The following is a 23,606-nucleotide window of genomic DNA, read 5'->3' on the forward strand; positions in this document are numbered from 1 at the left end:
AAGTGGTTTAGGAGTCCATTGAGGACAAACATTGTGACACGAGATTTATATATTATATTCACTTTCTTTTGTCCAATTGTAATATTAATTCTTTATTTGTAGATCACTCACTCTGATCACATATTATTTGATGCATGCTGGAAACTTGCAAATGATTCTTTGAGGATTGAAAATCATGAAGATGACAATGCAGTTGGTTTCCTTAGGTTCATATCAAATTAAGCAAGCAAGGTCCTATTATGGTGAGCACATAAGAAACGATGGCAAATATGTTATAGAAGTGTGCCGTGAATCAGACAGCGACATACAGAGAGCACTGTCAACATCAAGTACTACATGGCTTTTAAGAGGTCGCATTCAATCCAGGCATAGAAGTAGTAAAACTTATTTTACTTATATTTTAGTCGACAGTGCTCTCATAGGAAGGGAAGCAATAACAGTCTATTATTGTAATTGTTTAGTAGGAAGAAGAACTGTAGGTTGCTGCTGTCACGTTATGTCCATAATATGGTTCCTTAGCTGGGCAAGGTATCAACCAGATTTAATGCCGCCAGCACAGTTTCTGGATGATGTGTTAATTGTTTATGATGATAATGATGAATAAACGATTTATGAAAAAACGTGTTTTATTTTATATACTTATAAGTACCTACGATGTTTTGCTAGGTACTCTAAAAGAATAAAAGTTCGATCCAATATCTCTATTACCTAACTGTTCTTCTGTTATACTCTATCTAAATAATATATATTATAGGACATAAACTTACCTCTACTTAGAAAGAAACAAAGCTATTCATTGAACTCGAGCAAACCTAACCTCAATTTTAGTGACGTTACATGCTCAATATCTCTGCTATCCCATAGAACAGATCTTTAATTGTTATATTTATAGAATCTGTATATTTTTATCTATTTAACCCCACATAAATCATCAGTGTAACGATCAGGCCCAAAGTCCTATGGGAGTTCGCCATTCTCCTTTAACAGTAAACATTCCTTACATTGTGAGAAAATATTTTTGATATAAGAACACATTTTCACTACATATCTAACGAAAATATTCTAAAATTTTTTTTTTTTAATTGAAAAAATGTCAAAAATCAAATCTATATGGAAATCTTAAATAATTTTTTTTTAATGTTCAATGTATCCTATATAATGTAATGTAATGTATTTCATTATTTATTCTGTATCGTTTGTATGTTTGTATTTAAGCTTAGGTACTTAATGTATTCTTAATAAATTAATTAAAATTATTTGTTTGTTTTATTTTATACCTGGTAAATCGATAACCCAAAATGTTTTAGCAGTTTTTTTTCTGATACAAGCTAAAATTATAAAGAGTTGTTAACACCGACGCATTCCGCATGGGATATCACATGGGGCTGTGAATATAAATGTATAGGTCAAATGCATATAACTATATAGAGCTGTTACAATGAATGCTTGGACACACATACGTAAGTATCACAATTACAAACATAATCAATCTATTAATAAAACATGCTATAACTATGTTATGACGATTTAAAAATGCTCCTATAATAGAACTTATTGATTAAATAAAGGTTTGAGTTTAATGGCCGTTTTTTACCCGACTGCCAAAGAAGGAGGGTAATGTTTTTCGAGTGTATGTAAGTATGTATGTATGTCTTTTCCTTTGTGACCACCTGTAGCCTAAACGGCTTGATGGATTTTGATGTATGAGGTATCGTTAGATTTGTCTTGATTACGGGAGTGTCATAGGATACATTTTATCCTAAAAGTCCCACGGGATAAAGACATAATAATATTTTTTCTAAATTTCCCTTTAAAAAAATATGTATGCGGTATCATTAGATTCATTTCAATCACGGGAGTAATTAATATAGGATTTTTACTCTTTTTTTAGTGTGCAGTCGGGTATTTTGTTTTTTTAATAATTATCAACACTTGTTCAATCCATAGTTAAAACTTATCCGACCAATTATAAATTATTACACGAACCTGTTAAAATGTCACCTGTAAACTGTCAAATACGGACAATTAGAATGCATTTTTGAAATGGTAGTTTAATACATTATTCGACGAATAAGTTTTAACCAAGGATTGAAAAATCAGCCCTAAATATAATAATAAAAATAAACACAGTTTATTTATTTTTCACATTTATGGCACATTCCTCATCCACATTGTCATTCTCTTCAATATTTCATTCCCGTTTGTCGGATGTGTTGATCTCGAAGATAATTCCGGACAATTACCACGATGCAATAAATACCACGCTAGAAATTAATTACATTATTTAAAATAATTAATTACAGTATTTTATAAGCGACTTAATAGTAAAGTCCCATGTCCCCGAGTGTAGTAAGGGGCAGATGCATTATGCGTACATCTGTTTCAATGATTGGTTTTCTTTAGGGACAAGTAGGTGATCAGCCTTCTGTGTCCTACCAGATCCAGACATTTTTTTTCTTTCTCTCCACCGGGAATCGAACCCAGTACCCTCGGTTCTACGCTCATGCGTCACCCACTGTACCAAGGAGGCGGTCAGCGAATTAATAGGTACTTCTAAATCTCGACTAATAAGTATTAGAAAGAGAAAACATTGTTGCATTTGTATATGTGTTTTTTTTAATGACGTCTGACAGTAACTACTACTGGAACGTTTTTACAAGCAGAAAGCGACATTTTCCTGAGTCATTTAGGCTATATTTTCATGTCATTTTTACCGGAGCGGCTAATAGGTACCTATATCAGTGGTATATCATAAAAAAGTAAAATTTCAAATGTTATTTTTGGCTTATGTAAAGCCGTGAGGAGCAGCTAGGAGAATCAAAAATGCCAAAATTATTATTACAGATAATATAATACAATAGATTCTATAATAATTAAAAAATTGACTGAATACTTACTGTATACTGAAAATTAGTAACAAATTATTAGTTGGTTAAATTCTCAAATTTAAGTATTTCAACATTAAAAGTAATAGAAATTTTTCCTGAAAATCATATCACTCAATGGTGAAAAGTTTGTTTGTTTGAACGCGCAAATACCAGGAACTACGAGTCCGATATGTAAAAATACTTTCACTGTTAATTAGCCTATTTATCGAGGAAATCTATAAGCTATAGGTATATAATCACGCTAAGACCAATAGGAGCGGAGCAATGCGGGTAAAACCGCGGGGCACAGCTAGTGATGGTGATAACTTACTTTTCTTTTTATATCTACAATTTTCATATTCCAAATAGCACATATTGTCAAACTCTTTAAATTGATAATTCCATCTCAGCCTCTCAAATTTGCCAATCGCGAACCGTTGGGCGCAAACCTTACCGTATCTAAAATATTAAAATAATGAAAAGCATGCTAAATCTATACTAGTAATATTATAAAACTGAAGAGTTTGTTTGTTTGAACGCGCTAATCTCGGGAACTACTGGTCCGAATTGAAAAATTATTTCGGTGTTAGATAGCTCATTTATCGAGGAAGGCTATAAGGCTTATATTATATCATCACGCTACGACTAACAGGAGAGGAGCCACCGGGCGAGCGGGGTGAAACCGCGCGGAGCAGCTAGTTAATATTATGAAAGGAAAAATTTTTTATTATAACACATTGTATTAACTACAATTTGGTGACTAAAAAAAAATTTTGACGATGTTGAAATAAAAATGTGGCATTTCTTTTGTTTCGATTAGTATAGAATATGTATATTATGTGGGCTACTCACCTACCTGCAGCATTGGAATTAGGCTCCTTAATTATGATGAGTATAGGCAAGCAGGGGCAATTTAGAGAACAGCTGAAATTGCTCCGAGCGGCGCCGTGCAACCAAGATTGCCCCTGGCTTTATGTTACAGGCAAAACTCATTGGCGGTCTAAACCACTTTTAAATCAGTCAAAAACGATTTTGATCGACGCATTCTTAGTCAAACACGATTTGAGTGATATTTTGTAAAATATTTGACTGTAACTAGTAATTAGTAACGTGTAGTAAATATATAATATTGCTTACTCCTCATAAACCGCAGGGCAGATTTGGTCGCATTCGTTATTTTCTGTTGTTTTTACGTTTAATATATTCGAAGGTTGTTTATGTATTCGTCCTTCCTTTAGTCTTTAGTATAAAAATTAAGATTATTAGCATTAGATACACCTTCTGCCCGTGGCTTCGACCGCGTTGTCTACTACTTGGTATTATTAACAAATGAATCAGATATTTACGCAAACATTCCTCTTAAATCACTCTATCTATTAAAACAAACCGCATCAAAATCCGTTGCGTAAATTACATAGGGACGCACAGACAGAAGCGGCTGTTTTATTGTATCTAGTAAAATATTAATCTATAAAAAAAAACAAGCTGGCAGTATATAATATGTATCATGCTCCTTTTTTGTTAAAATGATCAGTTAAAACAATATTTTTATATCTTTTCCATATATATTTTTACCTATAACATTTTCAACTAAGTATTATGCCTTACGTAAAAAGCCCATAAAAATCTGGAAGACTGGATTATACCTCCATAATGTATTTTCCTTTTAAAATAAAACCTAAAGAGAATCGATCAGTTTAACATGTGAAATGCATCAGCCTGTAACACGGTATTTCACTTTATCGAAATGTCCTGTTTTTTCGTTTTATTGTACCGATTTGCTGTACTAAATACATTTTAATTTGAATAAATAATTTTTACAATTAGCGATTACTGATTTGTTGATTACAAATAGATACTAATCTATACTTAGGTAATATTATAAAGCTGAAGAGTTTGTTTATTTGTACGCGCTAATCTCAGGAAATACTGGTCCGATTTGAAAAATTCTTTCGGTGTTTGATTGCCCATTCATAAGCACGCGGGTGAAACAGCGGAGCGCAGCTAGTGTTATTTAATTCTTGTTTTCTGTTTCATCGTTGTCATGGTTACAACAAATGGGCTTCCTCGATAAATGTCCTATCCAACACCGAAAGAATTTTTCAAATCGGACCCTACTGGTCCTTGTGGTTCTTGAGATTAGCGCGTTTAAACAAACAAACTCTTCAGCTATATAATATTAGTATAGATTAGGTTTTAGACAAAGCGGGCGAAGCCGAAGCGGTAAGCTAGTTTTGAATACAACTATAAAATAAACACAAACCTATCAAAAACCCAATGGCCATTTTCCCAATACGGCTCAAATAGACCAACATCTTTACGTTTTCTCTCTTTCTGGAGCCTTTCCTGTATTGGTAGGAGGGTTTGCCTGAAATAGATCTTGGTGAAAATATATTTTTTTTTATCAAAATAAGTTTTAAAATAAGTTCATCGGTCCGCCCCGTCCGTGGTATATGTTTATGTTTTTGAAGTGAAACTTCTTTATCGGGGTTGGAAAAAAATTAAGTGTAACATTTTTTCGTTACGCGTGACATTTATCCGTTACGCGCCATCTTTTTCCTATCCATACCACGCGTGATGCGACGTATTTCTGTAAAGTTGCTTAAAGTAAATTATTTTTTGAAAAATAAGGTCATAAAGAAGATTCACTTCTTACGTGTGTACACTAGTACACGCACACATTTTTTTTCCATAACAACCATCCTCGTACTTCAAGGAATATTATAAAAAAAAGAATTATCGAAATCGGTCCACCCGTTCACGCGTGTTGCCATGACCAAGGAAAACGGGTTTTTTTTATTTTTATATAAGTTATTGTAGTAATGGACTCATAATTAATTACTGAATCAGAATCGATCAGAATATCTTTAAATTTCTATGTCTCTTTATCTCTGTCTTTTTATTTGTTATGTTTGACTGTGGTTATAACTTATTACTATTTATGTATAGAGGTTTTTTAAATTGATCATTTAATTATTTATATTAATTATTTCTATTATAAATTAATTAATAAGCTCACTGGTCTCTGTGACTTCGACGTGCTTTTATCGTGGTATCTTTCGAAATTACCAGAAATATGTTAGTTAAAATTATAACTGAAAAGACAAAAATAATCAAATTGTACAATTTTAATTATTTTTAAACAAAATTAGTTTTAAAAAACAGTTACGTACACGTTGTCAGTAATTGATTGTTGAACTTAGAAAACATGACTGTATTAAAATATGTTCCGATCAATTTAAACATTGCTATTGGCTATCAAATTTTAATTAAATACTTGATTATTCATAATGAAAAAACTGCATACCTACTATGTAAAATAAAAAAATGGACGAACGGGTTGAAGTTTGTAGCTCTTTCATGTAAAAACGGCTATTTGTATTATGATGGAAATTGACACATAGATAGGCTTTAGAAATAGTTTGTGAAATAGACTGCATTCGTTTAACACACGTGTGTAAAGGCGGACTAGCGCGTCACACACGGTGAAGATACTATAATATTTTATGTAAAGATTCTCTAATATAAAACGTTATAGTATCTTAAGGTATCCGGTATCAGCGTTCTGACCATCATTTTTCTTTTTGTCATTGCGTACTAAGACCCCTGTAGAACCGCCATCCTGTTACAAATGACCCGAAATTTTGAGGGTGACCGTGATCTTGGTGTGATCTTCACCGTGTGTGACGCGCTTAAAGCTAGTCCATAGATATAAAACTTGAAGTATAGAATATAAGTTAAACTCAAACTCAAATTATACACTTTCTATTAATAACAACATTTTTTTTTGTTTAAAATTTTGTTTATCAAAAACCCGCAGCACTTGTCATTTCGTCCAATATCCCCGTATCCGGGCATACCACTATGTCGTAAAAAAAGTAATTTTGACACATCGTAATTCCTAATTTGGATTTATTTTATTTGGGACTATGTACTCGTAATTTTTGTCTATTTCCTATATTATAAAAATAATCGTAATGGATTGAGAAAGTGCCGCATGAAAACGACACAAAATGTCGGATAATATAATCATTAAAATAGAACCAATTGATTACGAGCCTGAAGCGCCCGTCGCTAACGAAAAAGATCCGGAATTCATAAATATTAAACCAGAATTAGATGATACAGAAAAAGAGTAAGTACTTAGATATATTATTAAATGGAAATAAAAACTGCTTATTTGTGTTATAATTGCATCAATTGCTATACAGTTTTTTTGTTTGTACCATTATTTTATTTAGTAATGACAGCTAACGCACTGAACCGAATATAATATAACTTTGACGAAAATAGAACACTGTAACGGGTTGTATCAACTCGTTTTCTTAACGTTTGCGAAAGTAATCATATTCTTTATCATGTTTCAAGTGCTTAGAATTTATGTTTCTCTAAATAAATGGAATAAGATGTCTTAATGCTTTTAATCTGAAATATGTATGAACCTGTTTTGCTCTTTCATTCAAAATCTACTGAATAGATAGAAAATAGTTTATGACCTATTCTCAGTATTACTGAATATACACGGCTTCACCCACGTTTTCAAAGAAAAACCCGCATAGTTCCCGTTCCCGTGGGATTTTTGGGATAAACCCTATCCTATGTGTTAATCCAAGGTACCCCTCTATATGTGCGCTTAATTTCATTGTAATCGGTTCAGTAGTATTTGCGTGAAAGAGTAACAAACACATACACACACACATCCTCACAAACTTTCGCATTTATAATATTAGTAGGATTTATTATGTTAATATATGCTATACCCTTCATTTTTATCCACATTGCTCCGCTCCTATTGGACTTAGCTCTATGATATAAAGCCTTCCTTTATAAATAAGCTATCTAGCACTGAAAGATTTTATGAAATCGGGCCCGTAGTTCCTGAGATTAGCATGTTCAATCAAACAAACAAAATCTTTACCTTTATAATATTATTTATTATATTTTACAGTAATACACCAAAAGATACAACGGAATGTTTGGAAACTGTCGTAAAAGCTGAAGCGGTGGGATTATGTGTTGTTAAAGCGGAGCCTGAGGTGAGATACAAATCCCATGTTTAAAAAGTAAAAGTGAAGTCCCATGTCCCCTAGTGGGGTAAGGGGCGGATGCATTATACATCTGTTTCACTGATCGTTTTTCTTTAGGGACAAGTAGGTGATCAGCCTTCTGTGTCCTGCCAGACTGAGACATTTTTTTTTCTTCGTCTCCACCGGGAATCGAACCCTCTACGCTCCGGTTCTACGCTCACGTGTCAACCACTGTACCAAGGAGGTGGTCGAAATATACAAACCCATGTTTACTATATCCCATCTTGATAGAATCGAATGCATATTCCATGTTTTAAAGATATTTTTAATAAATTTGGCAAAAGTTTCTACACCAGAAATTCATTATTCATCAATTTATTTATTATGACAAACTAACGATCTGCCCCGGCTTCGCCCGTGGTACAGGTTTATACTTTCTCGCCGTAAGAACCATCCTCGTACTTCAAGTAAGAAGTGAAACTTCCTTATGATCTTATTTTTCAAAAAATAATTTACCATATGCAACTTTACAGAAATACGTCGAATCACGCGTGGTAGCGATAAGAAAAAGATGGCGCGTAACGGAAAAATGTCACGCGTAACGAAAAAATGTTACAATAAATTTTTTTCCAACCCCGATAATGAAGTTTCACTTAAAAAAAAAATTAATGAAATTTGTTCAGCAGTTCTCAAGAATTGCGCTTAATAGCAATATGTTTAGGGATTCCTTTTTGTATTATACATAAGTCATTTTTATTATATCACATAGTTTATAAAATTCATAACATACCAATATTAAATTTATTTTAATTTTTAGGAGAATGATTTCATAATACCGGACATAGGGGCCCCGCAGGGCCCCATCACATCTGTTGATGGAGGTAAGTTGAGAAACTTAACTTTAAGTTAGACTCAGTTAAATCTATAATTAAATATCCAATTTCATCAACAAAATAAGTACTGTGTTAGCTCTATATTAATATTCTGTTTTTATAGTAGAATTATTTTTTACTAGCTGCTCCGCGCGGTTTCACCCCCGTGGCTCCACCCCTGTTGGTTGTAGCGTGATGATATATAGCCTATAACCTTCCTCGATAAATGGGCTATCTAACACTGAAAGAATTTTTCAAATCGGACCAGTAGTTCCCGAGATTAGTGCGTTCAAACAAACAAACAAACTCTTCAGCTTTATAATATTAGTATAGATTTATACTCCGCAGTTTTACCCACATTTATTAATTTTTAAGGAGTTTAATTATAAATATGAAATGAGACTTAATTACATATTTATTATCATAAACTGCGCCCTGTAGTTTTACCCGCATTGCTCCGCTCCTGTTGGTCTTAGCGTGATGCTATATAGCCTATAGCCTTCCTCAATAAATGGGCTATCTACACAAGAATGTTACAAATCAGACGTCTATCTATTTAGTCGATTCTTCGCTACTATCGTTTGTAACTTATCCATACTTAATATTATAAATGCGAAAGTAACTCTGTCTGTCTGTCTGTTACTCAATCACGCCGAAATTACTGAATCAATTTGCATGAAATTTGGTATGGAGATATTTTGATACCCGAGAAAGGACATAGGCTACTTTTTATTGCGATATATGTACCACGGGCGAAGTCGGGGCGGACCGCTAGTATAAAATAAGTCTTATGTTCGATAGATGAACAAAAATAAAATTAAAGCTAAATAAAATTTAAATTTTACCTTATTTTGTTGATGAAATTGAGTTGTACAATTTTATATTAAAATCAAATAAACTTTTCAATTTTATTAAATAAATATATGTACATTTTTTTTTTATTTTGTTTTTAAAGTTATTTTGAAAGGAGCGATGCTATTAATTTAAAAAAGTTTTTTATTAAGTACTGGTTGGCTATGGCCATACAAATTTCATTCTGCGTGTGCATAATAAGTGATTTTATACACTCATATATTATGTACCTAAAAGAGTTTGGTCCGAATCCCAGTTCTGAGTAAAAGACATTGAAATACATATATAAGAAGGTAATTTTTTCTCTATTTTTGTCTAGCTGGACATCCTTTCAAAATAACTGTGAATGATATGACATTAAATAATATCTTATTTCGTATATACCCAAATAATTGCTTTAAAACTGCTGAACAGATTGAAATAATACTATATATGCTCTATTAAGATAATATATTGCTCAGATAGTATTGGTAATTATTTTTCGTGTAATGAAATCTAATTTCATATAACAGAAGATTTTTTTTAAACTTGTAAACTGTATATTTTTGACCCAAAAATGTTCATTTATTTAATGTAATCTCATTCACTTTAAACTCTATAGCTCATAGCCCTTATATATTCTTATAAACCTAAAGTCCATACTAGCTTTTGCGTAACCGTCACTTCCAAAAACAAAACAAATATGGCTACAAAAGCGAAAAATTTCATTTTAGTTACCGATGACGATCTATCATTGCACGCTGTCGACAACGGCAGGTACATTTGCCCCGTATGTTGCCGGACTTTCGCTACAAAAGGCCACTTTTACAAGCACAGCATCTTGCACAGTCGGCAAAAATTAGAATGCCACATTTGCCTAACCAGATTCAACGCTTTGGAAGACTACGAAACACATCTAAACGAACACTGCAGAAAATTCCCTTGCACAGACTGTGGCAAACGGTTTTTAAGCTCGTCGAACTTACAACAGCATAAGAAAATACATTTAGACGTCAAACCCTATAAATGTGAAAAGTGTACCAGAGCATTCGCCGTAAAAGCTAATTTACAGAGACACCAGAAGTCCGTCGGGTGTAAAACACCCACCAAACCGGAATTGACATGCAACGTGTGCGACAAAGTGTTCATAAAAGAGTGTCTTCTAAAGAGTCACTTGCGAAGGCACACAACTGAAAAGCCGTTTCAATGTGAAATGTGCGACATGCAGTTTAAATACAAATCTACTTTAGTCAGACATATACAAGTACACAACGATATAAGGCCGTACTCATGCAAGTATTGTAACAAACAATTCACGCATTCCGGTTTGCTCAAGCCTCACTTGCGCAAGCACACCGGCGAAAAGCCATACACGTGTCCGACTTGTAAAAAACAGTTTGCGCACAAACATAACATGTTACGGCATACACTGAGACATAATAGAGAGAAAAATCTCGAATGCCAACTCTGTCACAAAGTTTTTCCGCGAGAGAGTAGGCTAATATATCACATGAGATCGCACACGAATAGTAAGCCGTTCAAATGTGATGTTTGTGGAAGAAAGTTTTCACATAAACACAACGTTTTGAGACATTATCAAAGAAAACATCCGAACGAGACATACGTCGCTAAATACACGGACGCCACTGTGGCGAAGCAAGTGTGGCAAAAGGTGCAACAGAAATTAAGTGAAGCTGATGTATAAGGGTGTTTTTCACCCAGATGTGTAAGGGAAGTTATTTTTTTTGTAACAAAGATGTTATATAGAGGATGTGTTTATTTTGAAACGAGGATGGTAAATAGGGGATGTTGTTTTTGTAATGAAGATGGTTAAAAAGGTTTAATATCAAACTGTTAGTGGTAAAGGACTGTTAGAGGGAAAGGTGTTTTTGAAAGAGGGGGGGTTAACGAGCAGTTTTAAGTTTTTTTTAATGTAGAAAAGTTATGAGAGATAAGTGAAGTGGGGGGGATGGACTGAAAGTAATTGTAATAGAAATATATTATAGATGTTAAGCATTTTCTTGAGTTTTATTGGTTTTACGATTTTCCAAATTTTTACATCTTATCGTTAATGTAATGTTTTGTATAAATAGCTGAGATTAGATAAGTATAATATATGATATGCTAGCAAACCGGGCGAACTCCGTTTCGCCACCAGAGACACCTTTTCTTTGCTATAAACCTCACGGAGCCCGAGACCTTTCCAACGAATGCAAAAACGTGGAAATCGGTTCGTGCGTTCTGGAGTTATAGCGTCAGGAAGGAAAACCCGACTTATTTTTATATAGTAGAGAAGATAAATATGAAAAATGGTGTTCATACAACATTTTCTCAACATTAAAATTGCATGCAATTTTACTTTTTACGTATGTTAAAAAAAATTAATAGATAAATTTTGTAACATAATATGATGTGTAAAATGTATACGTTTGAAGGAATTGTAAAAATATCTGTCTTTTTTAAGTGAAACTTCTTAAGGCGCGTTGAGAGTAAAATTTCAAGGTCACGTCATAGAGTAAGGCGACGATTTTGGTATCTTTGAATCTTGCCCAAGAAGTTTCACTTCTGACACGTGTGCTCGGCACTCGCTTTTTTATAAATATGATTAAAATTAAGCAAATAAAGATGAATATATTGTTCAACCTGTAAATAAATATATATGATGAATATTTTATTTTCTTTTAGATGACTTATCTTAAAATTTCTTATAAATTTATAAGTATTTATAAAAATTAAATCACAAGAGATGTCGCGGTATAAGTATAGTAATAGTAGGGGAGCCCAGGATGCTAAATGTGGATTTACTCGAGCGTCACGGGAACCTATTAGAATTGGTAGATTAGACCATAGCGAGAAAAAAAGGTCCTATAATGTTTTCACTTTTAGCGGTGGGGAAGGGTTTTTTGATTTTTTTTTTAATTTAAAAAAGAAAAAAATTGGCTTGGAAATACTCAAGCGCGTTAGATATTGATATTTTGCATGCTCCAGGACGTCACTGAAAAATAGTATACGTTAATCTGACGATTTAAGTGGCGATTTAATCGCTATGAAGAAAGGGTAAAAAATTAAAGTAATATTATTCGAGCGCGTCAGATTAATATATGGGGGGGTTAATTACAATATAAGAAGTCCCCATTTCGCTAATCTGACGATTCGAGCTCAACCTTAGGGAATTATGGATTATTCAAATTTTCCAGCGGGGCCCCTGAGCGCACCCACCAACCATAACTGCTCATATTGACTAGAGGTACTAATGAATAGCTAAGGTACCGTCCCTTATAGTAATCTGACGCGCTCGAGTAAATCCCAAAATCCCCTCTTGGGCTCCCCTACTATAAGAAAAATATATACACATATATATTGTATGATTTATGTAAAAGTTGTCAATATAAGATTATTTTTATAGTTACAAATAGATTGTTATTATATTAGATAGTTACAGGATTTTGTAAAATTCACAATAAACTTGAAATTACTAATGGCTATTTATAAACAGTTTTTTATTTATATAGAAAATTAACAAAACAGAACTTGCATAAATGTTTAAAAAATAATTACCCAAACGTAAGGAAACTAATTTTGTTATAACACACAAATATAATTATTTTTAGGATGGATTATATAATTTTTGATTTTAAATAAGGTGTTCTGTAGTTACTTTACCTTACAGTAGTTAAAAGCGTCAATATCCTTTTTAATAAATATATTTTATGATTACAAATTCGTAAAATCAAGATAAGGACAACTAATGATGTAAGATATAAATCGAGATCTAGCAGGGTTTTAAACCTGTTTAATTTCCAACTTTATTCGCTGAGAAGATTTCCATATATAAGCCAACGAAACGCAAAAGCTAGTACAAAATAACGCTACACAAAATTTTAATACGAAACTTTTTGCTTTTAGTTTCTGAAGAAGATCTAAACTTAAACGCCGTACAGAGGGGCAAATACCAATGTCCGGTATGTTCCAGAAGATTCACGTTTAAAGCGCACTTGAAGCACCATTTAATTTTGCACAGTCGGCAAAAACTTGAATGCCATATCTGTCTTTTGAGACTAAACAACTTGGAGGATTATGAAGGCCATCTAGTAGACCATGCCCAGGAAAGGAAGTATGAATGCCAGGAATGTGGAAAGAGATTTAAGAGCTCATCAAATCTCCAACAACACAGGAAAATTCACCTTGTAGTTAAGCCGTTTCATTGTGAAAAGTGCCAAAAACAGTTCCCAGTTAGAGCCCATTTAATTAAACACCAAAGAGCGGGGGGTAGATGCAAGATACAAGCAGACGAGCCATTGGAATGTAATGTGTGCAACAAGACGTTTCAAAAGGTGTTCCTCCTCAAGAGCCATTTACGAAAACATACCACGGAGAGGCCCTTTCAATGTGACATGTGCAAAATGTTTTTCAAATATAAATCGGCCTTGGTCCGACATATTCAAATACACAATAACGATAGGCCTTTCTCCTGTGTGTTTTGCAATAAAACCTTCACGAATGCGGGGTTGTTAAAGCCTCATATGAGGAAGCATACGGGCGAAAAGCCCTTCCCTTGTCCCGTGTGTAACAAGAATTTTGGTCACAAACATAACATGCTGAGACATCTAGCTAGGCATGAGAAAAAGAAGAATTTACAATGCAAGATTTGTAATAAAGTCTTTCCAAAAGAGAGTAGATTGATCTATCACATGCGATCTCACACAAATAGTAAACCGTTCGGTTGTGATGTCTGTAACAAGAAATTTTCTCATAAGCAAAATATTATGCGACATTACGAGAAGAAACATCCCAATGTTAGTTATGTGATTAAAATAACAGATGCCAGTGTTGCTAGAACTGTGTGGGAGAAAGTGCAGAAGAAATTAATGGCGGAGGGGAACGAATAAGTTGCCAGTTTATAGCAATAAATATGCTTAAAAGTTAAATAAATGAACTCATGTTAAAGCTAGAAAAGAGCTCAATGAATTTATAAGTAAAAAGGTGTAGATAGGTTACCAACACAACATTAAATCTTCAAACACGGCACACTAACGCACACACGATTAGACGTCACAGTGAGATGGCATGATTCAACTATTGTGAGCGAAAGAGACAACAAGAGTAAAATGTGGCTAATAAGTATACTTACCTACACCTTTTTACTTGTAATATCATTGGTAATTAATAGATACTGAATTAGTATTGCTATCTCATGTTATTCGAATTGAGAAAAAGAGATAGGTAATGTAAGAGTTTGCGTCTCGCTTTTAGGTGACGTTTAGTCACTAATATGTCCGTAAATTTGGATGTACTCGATTACTCAAGAACGGAAACGATATTTTTGCGATTTGGTACTTATTCGGTTTTAAAAGAAAATAAAGAAATACAAAAGTAGATAGTCAAATGGAAGTTTACAAATATTATAAAAAATACAATAAGTAAAAAAATACCCCCAAAATTTAAAGAAAAAAAAAATAGTGAAAAATGTCATAATCTTATCTTCTACCTAATAAACAATCTTATAACCAATTGCATTAACATCGATTCAGTAGTTCTTAATTGATTAGCAAATAAATTAAGATTGATAACTGTGCAATATAAATTAATATTTATGAGGGTAGATATAAAAACAATTGGTTTTTATGCATTTTGTGATATTTATTTTGTCTTTCGTTTTTCACAATGTTTTTTTCTGTAATATTTTGTTTTCTATATCCACTTGGTAATTTCCTACATATTTGTGAAATACATTTAAAAAAATAAAAATTAAATACAGATTTTCATAAGTTTTGAAAAACTATGCAAGGGACTATGACTGTTTTTTTTACTGAAGTAATTTTTATATCTTTAGATATACTGTTATATTAAGTGCTAAAAAAAGCTGTTTATAAATAGCCTATAGTCATTATATTGTAATATAAACAGATTGTTTTGTAAATTTATTTTTTTTAAGGAAAAAATCTAAGAGTGGAGGTAACACCCATATTTATGTTAAAATAATTTATTTGTTTTTTTTTCGATTTTTTGTATAAAGGTTTAATAATAATAGAAAATCTATTGTGTCGTGGACCGATCGGGCCGCTTGGGGCTCAATGGGCTATAACGCTCAAGTAAATATTTCGGAGCCATTTTTTTTAGTTACTTTTTATGTGTCACGAAAAATATATCGAGTATTTTATGTTTCAACAAAGAAAAATATATACGAGTACTAAGCGAGTACATAACATTTTTTTGAAGTATACCTACTTGTCATAGTGTGTGAAAGAGACAGCCTATTGTATTGTGGAATATGCAGAGCTAAGAACGTTTAGACTGCAATAAAAATAAAAATTAAACAAAAATACACAATTATCAAAATTCCACGTTACAAGATTGTTTATATTCAGTAACATTGTATTTTGTCAATTAATAGGTTTTTTCAATTAAAATATGATTTATTTAGTTTCAATAAGAACAAATATACACTCCTAATATATTTATATATAGATATGTAAGCCTATTGTACCTCTTAGTCATTACATTATATAAGTATTTAATTAAATAAGGAAATATTAAATAAAAATATGTGCACTTTTAACGGTTTTGTTATTTAAATTACATAAATAAAGTAAGTATTTTAAAGTTTTTTTTTCACTACACATAATAAAAAAAGTCCTCTGCCGCGTCTGTTTGTCTTTTCGCTATGAACTCTAAAAGTACTGCATCGATTTTCATTCTGTTTTCACCAACGATAGCGTGTTTATTGAAGAAAGTTTTGGTGTATAATTTGTTTTGACAACGCGGCAGTTGGCGCTAGTCGGCCTATTTTTATTTAGCGCTGTCATTTGTTTTGAAGTGTAACTTCTTTTGGCCACAGATCAAGTAATATAGCTTCAGACGCGTTGAGAATAAAATTCCGCGTCGCAATACGTCACAGAAAAGGCGACGATTTTGGTATCTTTGAATCTTACCAAAGAAGTTTCACTTCTGACACGTGTGCTCGGTACACACGCTCATTTTATTTACAATCTACACTATTATTATAAAGAGGAAATATTGGATTGTTTGAATTGAATACCACTAGCTTTCCACCCGCAGCTTCGCCCGCACAGTCAAAGAAAAACCCGCATAGTTTCCGTTCCCGTGGGATTTCCAGGATAAAACCTATCCTATTTCCCGAGGTAAAAAGTAGCCTATGTCCTTTCTCGGGTATCAAAATATCTCTATACCAAATTTCATGCAAATTGGTTCAGTAGTTAAGGCGTGATTGAGTAACAGACAGACAGACAGAGTTACTTTCGTTTTTATAATATTAGTATGGATTTACATTAGAATCCTACATTATCCCTGATAAACATAACTAGGCTAGTAATATTTTAGAAATAAAATTGTGTTTGTTTGAATTAATAGGCTTCGTAATTACTGGATCGGTATGAAAATATTGGGATTGTAATATTTAGGTTTACTGCTTCAAATGCAAAAATTATAATAAAAAATTTTCGATCACTCAGCGGGATTCAAACCCGCGTCTTTTTGCCATGCCGCAGCCGGGGCGACGCCTGAGTACTCCTTCACCCGTGATCCTGCCTTAGCAACCTGAACCGGGGCAACGCCTGCTAGATTGGTTCAAGAGTATTGTTTATATTATTTATTAATTTAGTAACTATACACAATTTGTTAAAGGATGGGTAAAAGTAATACACATTATTATGTTGTTAAGATTTTATTTTTAAAATAAGTTAAAAGTAGGTACAAATCAATCTTAATCCACAGTTGACAGATATATACTACGTCTTAATCTTTATATTCAACTTATGTAGCTAACAGTACAGAAAAAAATACATTAACCTTTCTAAAATTATGATATTCTTCAGACTACACAGAACTAAATATTTTTCGAAGACTATTTTTCAAAATATTAACAAAGAAAGTTGGTAACAACTATTCTATCTAGTATTTTCTAGTTTTAGATTTTACGCGAGTATACATTTAGAAATTAAAGACTTTTTTAACGGATTTTAAACGCGATTTATACATTATATTATTTACATGGTCAAGGGGAGACTCCCGTGGTCTCCCCACGCTCGCTGTAAAGTGTTCGAAACGTCGGAAAAATAATATAATGAATAAATCGCGTTTAAAATCCGTTAAAAAAAGTCTTTAATAACTATTCTATCTATCTCCCGTTCTTTATAGAGCATGACAAATCTGTATGATATATATTAAATAAGTTGTTAAAGAGCTGATAATTGCAAGCAATAATCTCCTTCTAAAAAAAAACATTTCATATCCCGAAAAACGTAATGGCCACGCTTCCACAGCGTACAATAATATCTTGGCTTGCTTCCGAACTTCTTTCGACATTGCATAGTTCACTATTATATCATTTATCACAATTTTTAATTGCTCCCTCGATGTTATAACACTCTCACCGATCAAAGCAATAACACAAATATATAAGAATTCATTAACGCACCACATCACTGAAACTATCAAGGAGTGGTAATAACAAAGGAAAAGCCACATTATAGCCAATACGTGTACATAGGTAGTAATCACTAAAAAACATATTGATGAATTGAAAACTGTATTAATTAACAGACTCACTTCGCCAATCAAACAGTAAGCCATAGACAAGGTTTGTATTTTTATATTTTTGGCGCGAACAACGATCTGACGTCTGTCGTTATTCCCGCCAAACGAAGATAAATAATTTTTTATTATATCCAGACGTCGAGAAAACATAATAACATACGTACAGAATGTGAATATCTCAAGCTTTTGCTTCAATACTAATATCGATGAAAATATAATCATATACCTAAAAGAATGTCGTAGCACATAAAATTGCGACAGAGTAAATATTACATATGTCACAAGAAAGACACACATTCGTTTTTTTATTTTCAATTTCCATGATACATAAAAATTATTATCAATATGTAACATGCAATCGATTGTGGACATTTTTTTCATTATATTTACATAGCTGTTTGAAAATAAGTACGGTACAATCATTTGGATAATAAATAGAAACAGCATATACACAGTCGGAGTGATCGTTGAAAAAGTTAATTCATTTTCATTTAAATTTAGTAAGCATACTATATAAAACAAAAAACTGACACTTATATAAAATAAAGAATACAGCTTATTCCTTAGCGATGGGGGTTTAATGTTATCATTCACGTTAATGAATCGAAAGATACAGAAACATTTTTCTACGATTAATAACGGCTGTAAGCAATTTATTATGCATTTCAAGTTTTCCTTCGATTTATCCATGACTAAAAGAAACTACTGTTATTTATCCTATCCTATCCTATGCTACTAATATTATAAATGCGAAAGTTTGTGAGGATGGATATATGTGTATGTGTGTTTGTTACTCTTTTACGCAAATACTACTGAACCGATGACAATGAAATTAAGCACACATACAGAGGGTAATTTGGATTAACACTTGATAGGTTTTATCTTAGAAATCCCTCGGGAACAGGAACTAGGTATGTGGGGTTTCCTTTGAAAACGCGGGTAAAGCCGCGGGCGGAAAGCTAGTCGTATTTGTAATAGTTCGAATCTTCAAAACCAAATCTATAATTTGCAGTCTTCTAGTAGTAGCGTATTAAGTACATATTTTTTAAACGAACCATTTAGATCCCCAGTGTTGACTTGTGGATTTCTGGACTTTAATACTAGAAACACTGAACACATGTGTGTGTGTGTTTTGAAAAAATGAGACAAATTCGTTTTTATTTTTTACACTGACATTCTTGACTTCTATAGAAGTAGGTAATTCCTAGTACCTATACTAAGAAATTTTATAATTTTAATTTTGTATTCAAAAGTTTACTTTAATTTAATGAAAGAATACGACTGTCGACTATAAAATTCATGTATGAAATACAGGTAATAAGTGTAACTATGCTCTTTCCTATAAATTTTTTACAATCTATGTCAATATTAATTAATTATGAATATGGTAATAACACGATGTATCATTACTTAATCACTGTCCTGTCGGAACATACACATAATAATATTAAAAGTTATTATAAAAAATGTTAATAATAACTATCTGTCTGTCTGTCTAACATACATCAATCGGAAACGTAATACCTATATTTTTTTAATAGTATAATAATTATTTTGTTTATTTCTACAACAAACGAACACAGAGGCTAGAGCTAGAGCAAGAGCATCCTTTCGTGATCTTTTAGTGTAAACGAAAACTCGTATTCAGTGTTGTTCAGTATTAGAACATTGCATAGAATCTTTTCGAACGCACTAAGAACAACGACAGAATGTTCTATGCCTGTTTACATTTAAATAATTTGACATAGTGGGGAAATGAGCATTCGCTCATTTGATTTATGTTCGTCTGCATAATAAGGCCGCAGAGTGGCACCAGGCACACATACGGTGGCACTCGAAATAATTAATTTTTGCGCCTGTACAGACTACAGGTTATAAAAACTGAGCAGATATTCCTTTTACTGCAGGTGGACCTGTCAGTTATAACCGTGGCGTGTATGGTCAGTCATCTACACTAATATTATAAAGAGGAAAACTTTGTTTTTTTGTAATGAATAGGCTCATAAACTACTGGACCGATTTTAAAAATTCTTTCACCATTCGAAAGCTACATTATCCACGAGTAATAAAACCTAGCCTAGGTTTTATTCCGGAAATCCCACGGGAACGGCAACTATGCGGGTTTTTCTTTGAAAATGCGGGCGAAGCCGCAGGCGGAAAGCTAGTTGCATTATATGCGAAATGTCAGGGTACAGATAGATCTGTGATTTCAAAAAATAAATTGTAGAACGTTAAAAACGGACATAGTTGTGGACTTAGTTTAGTATTCATATTTAAAATTAGTCATTTTCAATTCACTTACAGTAATGATATTTCAATCAATATAATGGAAATGCCCTTTAGGTAATTAAAAATATTGACGTTATCATTAATATTTTTTTCGTTCAACATCTCTAAGATGGCTTATATTATTATCGATTTCTATGAAACTTTTTCTGTGCAATCGTAAAGTACTTTACCAATTTTTTTTCGATTGGAACTGAACAATAGTAAAAAAAACTGTGTCGTTCAATAAATTGGACAAAATAATATTAGTCTTATTTCTATTTGTTTCATTTAATAACTAGAAGAAAAAAAGGAGGGTAATGTTTTCGAGTGTATTTATGTATGTATATTTCTTTGGCGCGACATACAACCTAAGGCTCAACTCACACCAAAAGAGCGGCGAAGCGCAGCGCAGTTTCCGTGTCATATGAATTTTAAATTTATTGTCATTACTATAAAACTTATTATCGCCTGAGAAACTCGAGCCCGCGGGCATCCGCGCGACTCGTTCGATACTCTTTCACGCAAAAAAAATTGAACCGATTACTATGAAATTTAGCACATATATAGAGGGTAACTATCTTAGAGTATATATTACAATAGTATAGAGCGAGTGTATTGCACAAATTGCATAGTGCGCATCGTAGGCAGATGAGATATAGATACTATATAGATGTGTGTGTGACAAATAGGGATGGGTAGATATCAATTGCGTGTTGAAAACTATCGATAAGTTATGTAAATAAATATGTATCATAAGTAAATTTTATGTTCAATAAGTTATTAAAGGAAAAATATATGAATAAAGTATAAATATGTAATTTTAAATTTGTTTACCAACTGAATAACGTTTGTTTATTCCATTTGAATATTAAATATTATATAAGAAATTTTCTTGTATTAATTATAAGTACTTTAAAAAAATATGTTTGATTGGAATATCAGAAAAACGTGAGTACTTTTTAAATAATAAAGTTAATAAAATAAAAGATCGGGTTTAGTGCTATTTATTTAATAATAAATCAAACAATAATAATAATGTTTTAAAAATGGTAAAAAATATTAAGGAATAATTAATAATTTAAAATGATAATATAATAAATAATATTAATAATTTTTTTTATTTAATTTTATCCATTCTACTATCAAAATCTTCAATATCAATTTAGCGGTTCAGAAAATATATCGTAACATTACATACTTTACATTTACACTATAATACATTCGCATTCATAATTTAGAAAGTGTATCATACAAAACACACCACAGAGAGTTTTAATTTTAAAGTTAAATAAATAATTTGTTAAAATATAGTTCTTCTAGTAAACTTTATATCGAGTACAGCGTTGGTCAGGTCACATCACTACGATCACGTGGCGGCAGTGAGGCGCGCGAGCGAGCCTGCGCGTGTCCGCCTCCCACCTACTCTTCACCCCCGCGATGCTAGATTTATTTTCATAAAATGATGTATAACAATCGACTGACTGATGAAATGTGATAGTGGATTTCAATTTTGTGTATTCTCTAGTATCGTTTTTGCAAGATAGAACTGCACATTTCACCACGTTTATTCGTAAATATGAAAAAAATCCAGAGCAACGCACTTCGTGAGCACTCAACCACGACTGCGAGCGCTCGCGGCGAGAGCGTCGTGTTGTTCCCACCTGTGCCTACTGTTCCCACTTGGTTGTTCGCACTCTATAGATAGTATATATACTCTAAGGTAACTATAATTAAGATTGTATTTCATAACTGCTTTTTAATTTTTAGTCTGTGCTTTTCTATTATTTAATCTGTGGATATGTTATCTGTAGACTGTAGATTTTTGGTTGTCTATGACTTGACGGTGTTTTTTTGGTACGATGTAATTGTAATGGAGGATTGTTGAAATGTATTTTTGATATGTAACCGGTGTCTGGGAAATAAATCGATTGGGCGATTTTGGCTTCTTTATTTACACCATCCCCACATATATGTTAAAAGTGCAGGAAAAAGACAAAATAAATACACTATATTATTTATAAATATTTATTCCCTTACAATAATTGGCAGTTTACATAAGCACAAATCCTATTTTACACTAATTACATAAATTAAATGCTAATAAATACATAATATTTCGTTATACATGTTACCGTAAGATTGTGAAATCTGTTAGATTAAAATCTGACGGTTTTTACAATTTCACGGTGACATACACATTATAATATTATTATACTACATATTTTTTGTAAATATGCCCAAGGGTGTTTGTAAATAACCAATCATATCGCTTCAAACTTCAAACTAAATCTATACTAATATTATAAAGCTATATAGTTTGTTTGAACGCGCTAATCTCAGGAATTACTGGTCCGATTTGCAAAATTATTTCGGTGTTAGATACCCCATTTATCGAGGTAGGCTATAGTGAAGTGATATGATTGGTTATTTATAAACACATTCCTCGCTACACATCGTAGCACATTATTGGTGGAAAAGCATGTTATTCTAGCATGTTTCGATAATAATCAATTATTTGTATAGAGTTGATTTTATATTCCTCAATTATTTTTAAAAACAAGAAAATCCAAGTTTAAAATAAATTAACATGATCTACGGAGACCTAAAAATGGACGACAAATTTTTTTGCTAATTTAAAAATCTCGTAACATCTAAACAGCCTGCATTTTTTGAATATTAAACTTATTTTATGTTAGTTTCTTCAGACCTAGGTATATACTAATTTTAAATTTGTCACTTAATAAGGCGTAGTCTTAGACTGATAGTTACTTTTGTTAAATCATTTATTAAAACACCATCGAAATTTATTCAGCCGTTTAGATGACAAACACACAGCTTGATCGATGACAAATAACTACAGTCTCTAACTATTCGTTTGATAAAATCCTATCTTTTAAAATACATTTAGTTACAATTTGGTGTTTACGTTACTTTAACCATCTTCAATAAAAGACAGTAATTGAGCTTTAAAATAAAATCATAATTATATGTTATTCATATTATGCCAGATGTAATTTAAAATGCTTTTTAAGGGGGCGTCCATAAATTACGTGAGGTGTTTTAGGGGGGAGGGGTCGAGTCAAATCTCATCTAACCTTTCAAAAAATTGAAAGAAAAAAAAAGACGGGTTGCACTCCGGGAGTGCCGGCAGAAGTGAAAACTTGATTATTAACGTTCAGCATGTT

General features: G+C 32.3%; 2 protein-coding genes and 1 long non-coding RNA gene across 4 annotated transcripts; 1 reads left to right on the top strand and 2 right to left on the bottom strand.

Annotated features, from left to right (window-relative positions):
- Positions 1 to 3,251: 3,251 nt before the first annotated feature.
- On the bottom strand, positions 3,252 to 5,229 carry LOC123704477. Its single transcript, XR_006753137.1, has 3 exons — positions 5,131 to 5,229; positions 4,005 to 4,106; positions 3,252 to 3,326 (listed from the first exon to the last, which is right to left on the bottom strand). It is a non-coding gene; the product is annotated as an uncharacterized LOC123704477 (long non-coding RNA).
- A 1,536-nt stretch (positions 5,230 to 6,765) lies between these two features.
- Positions 6,766 to 16,156, top strand: LOC123704244 (gastrula zinc finger protein XlCGF52.1-like). 2 transcript variants are annotated; one of them, XM_045652546.1, is made up of 4 exons: positions 6,766 to 7,002; positions 7,816 to 7,903; positions 8,712 to 8,775; positions 13,504 to 16,156. In XM_045652546.1, exons 1-4 carry the CDS (start codon positions 6,881 to 6,883, stop codon positions 14,484 to 14,486), a joined length of 1,257 nt encoding a protein of 418 aa, XP_045508502.1. In that variant the 5' UTR covers positions 6,766 to 6,880; the 3' UTR covers positions 14,487 to 16,156. The 2 variants fall into 2 exon arrangements, with proteins under 2 accessions (XP_045508502.1, XP_045508503.1); XM_045652547.1 differs by lacking the exon at positions 13,504 to 16,156 and adding an exon at positions 10,332 to 11,697.
- A 1,568-nt stretch (positions 16,157 to 17,724) lies between these two features.
- LOC123704275 lies at positions 17,725 to 18,624 on the bottom strand (the record flags this gene model as incomplete). Its single annotated transcript, XM_045652584.1, has 3 exons — positions 17,725 to 18,047; positions 18,237 to 18,342; positions 18,544 to 18,624. Coding segments are annotated over 3 exons (486 nt in total), but the record flags the coding sequence as incomplete, so codon positions are not given.
- Positions 18,625 to 23,606: the final 4,982 nt, after the last annotated feature.

Source organism: Colias croceus, chromosome 29 (assembly GCF_905220415.1).
Source record: "Colias croceus chromosome 29, ilColCroc2.1".
Taxonomy (NCBI): Eukaryota; Metazoa; Arthropoda; class Insecta; order Lepidoptera; family Pieridae; genus Colias; species Colias croceus.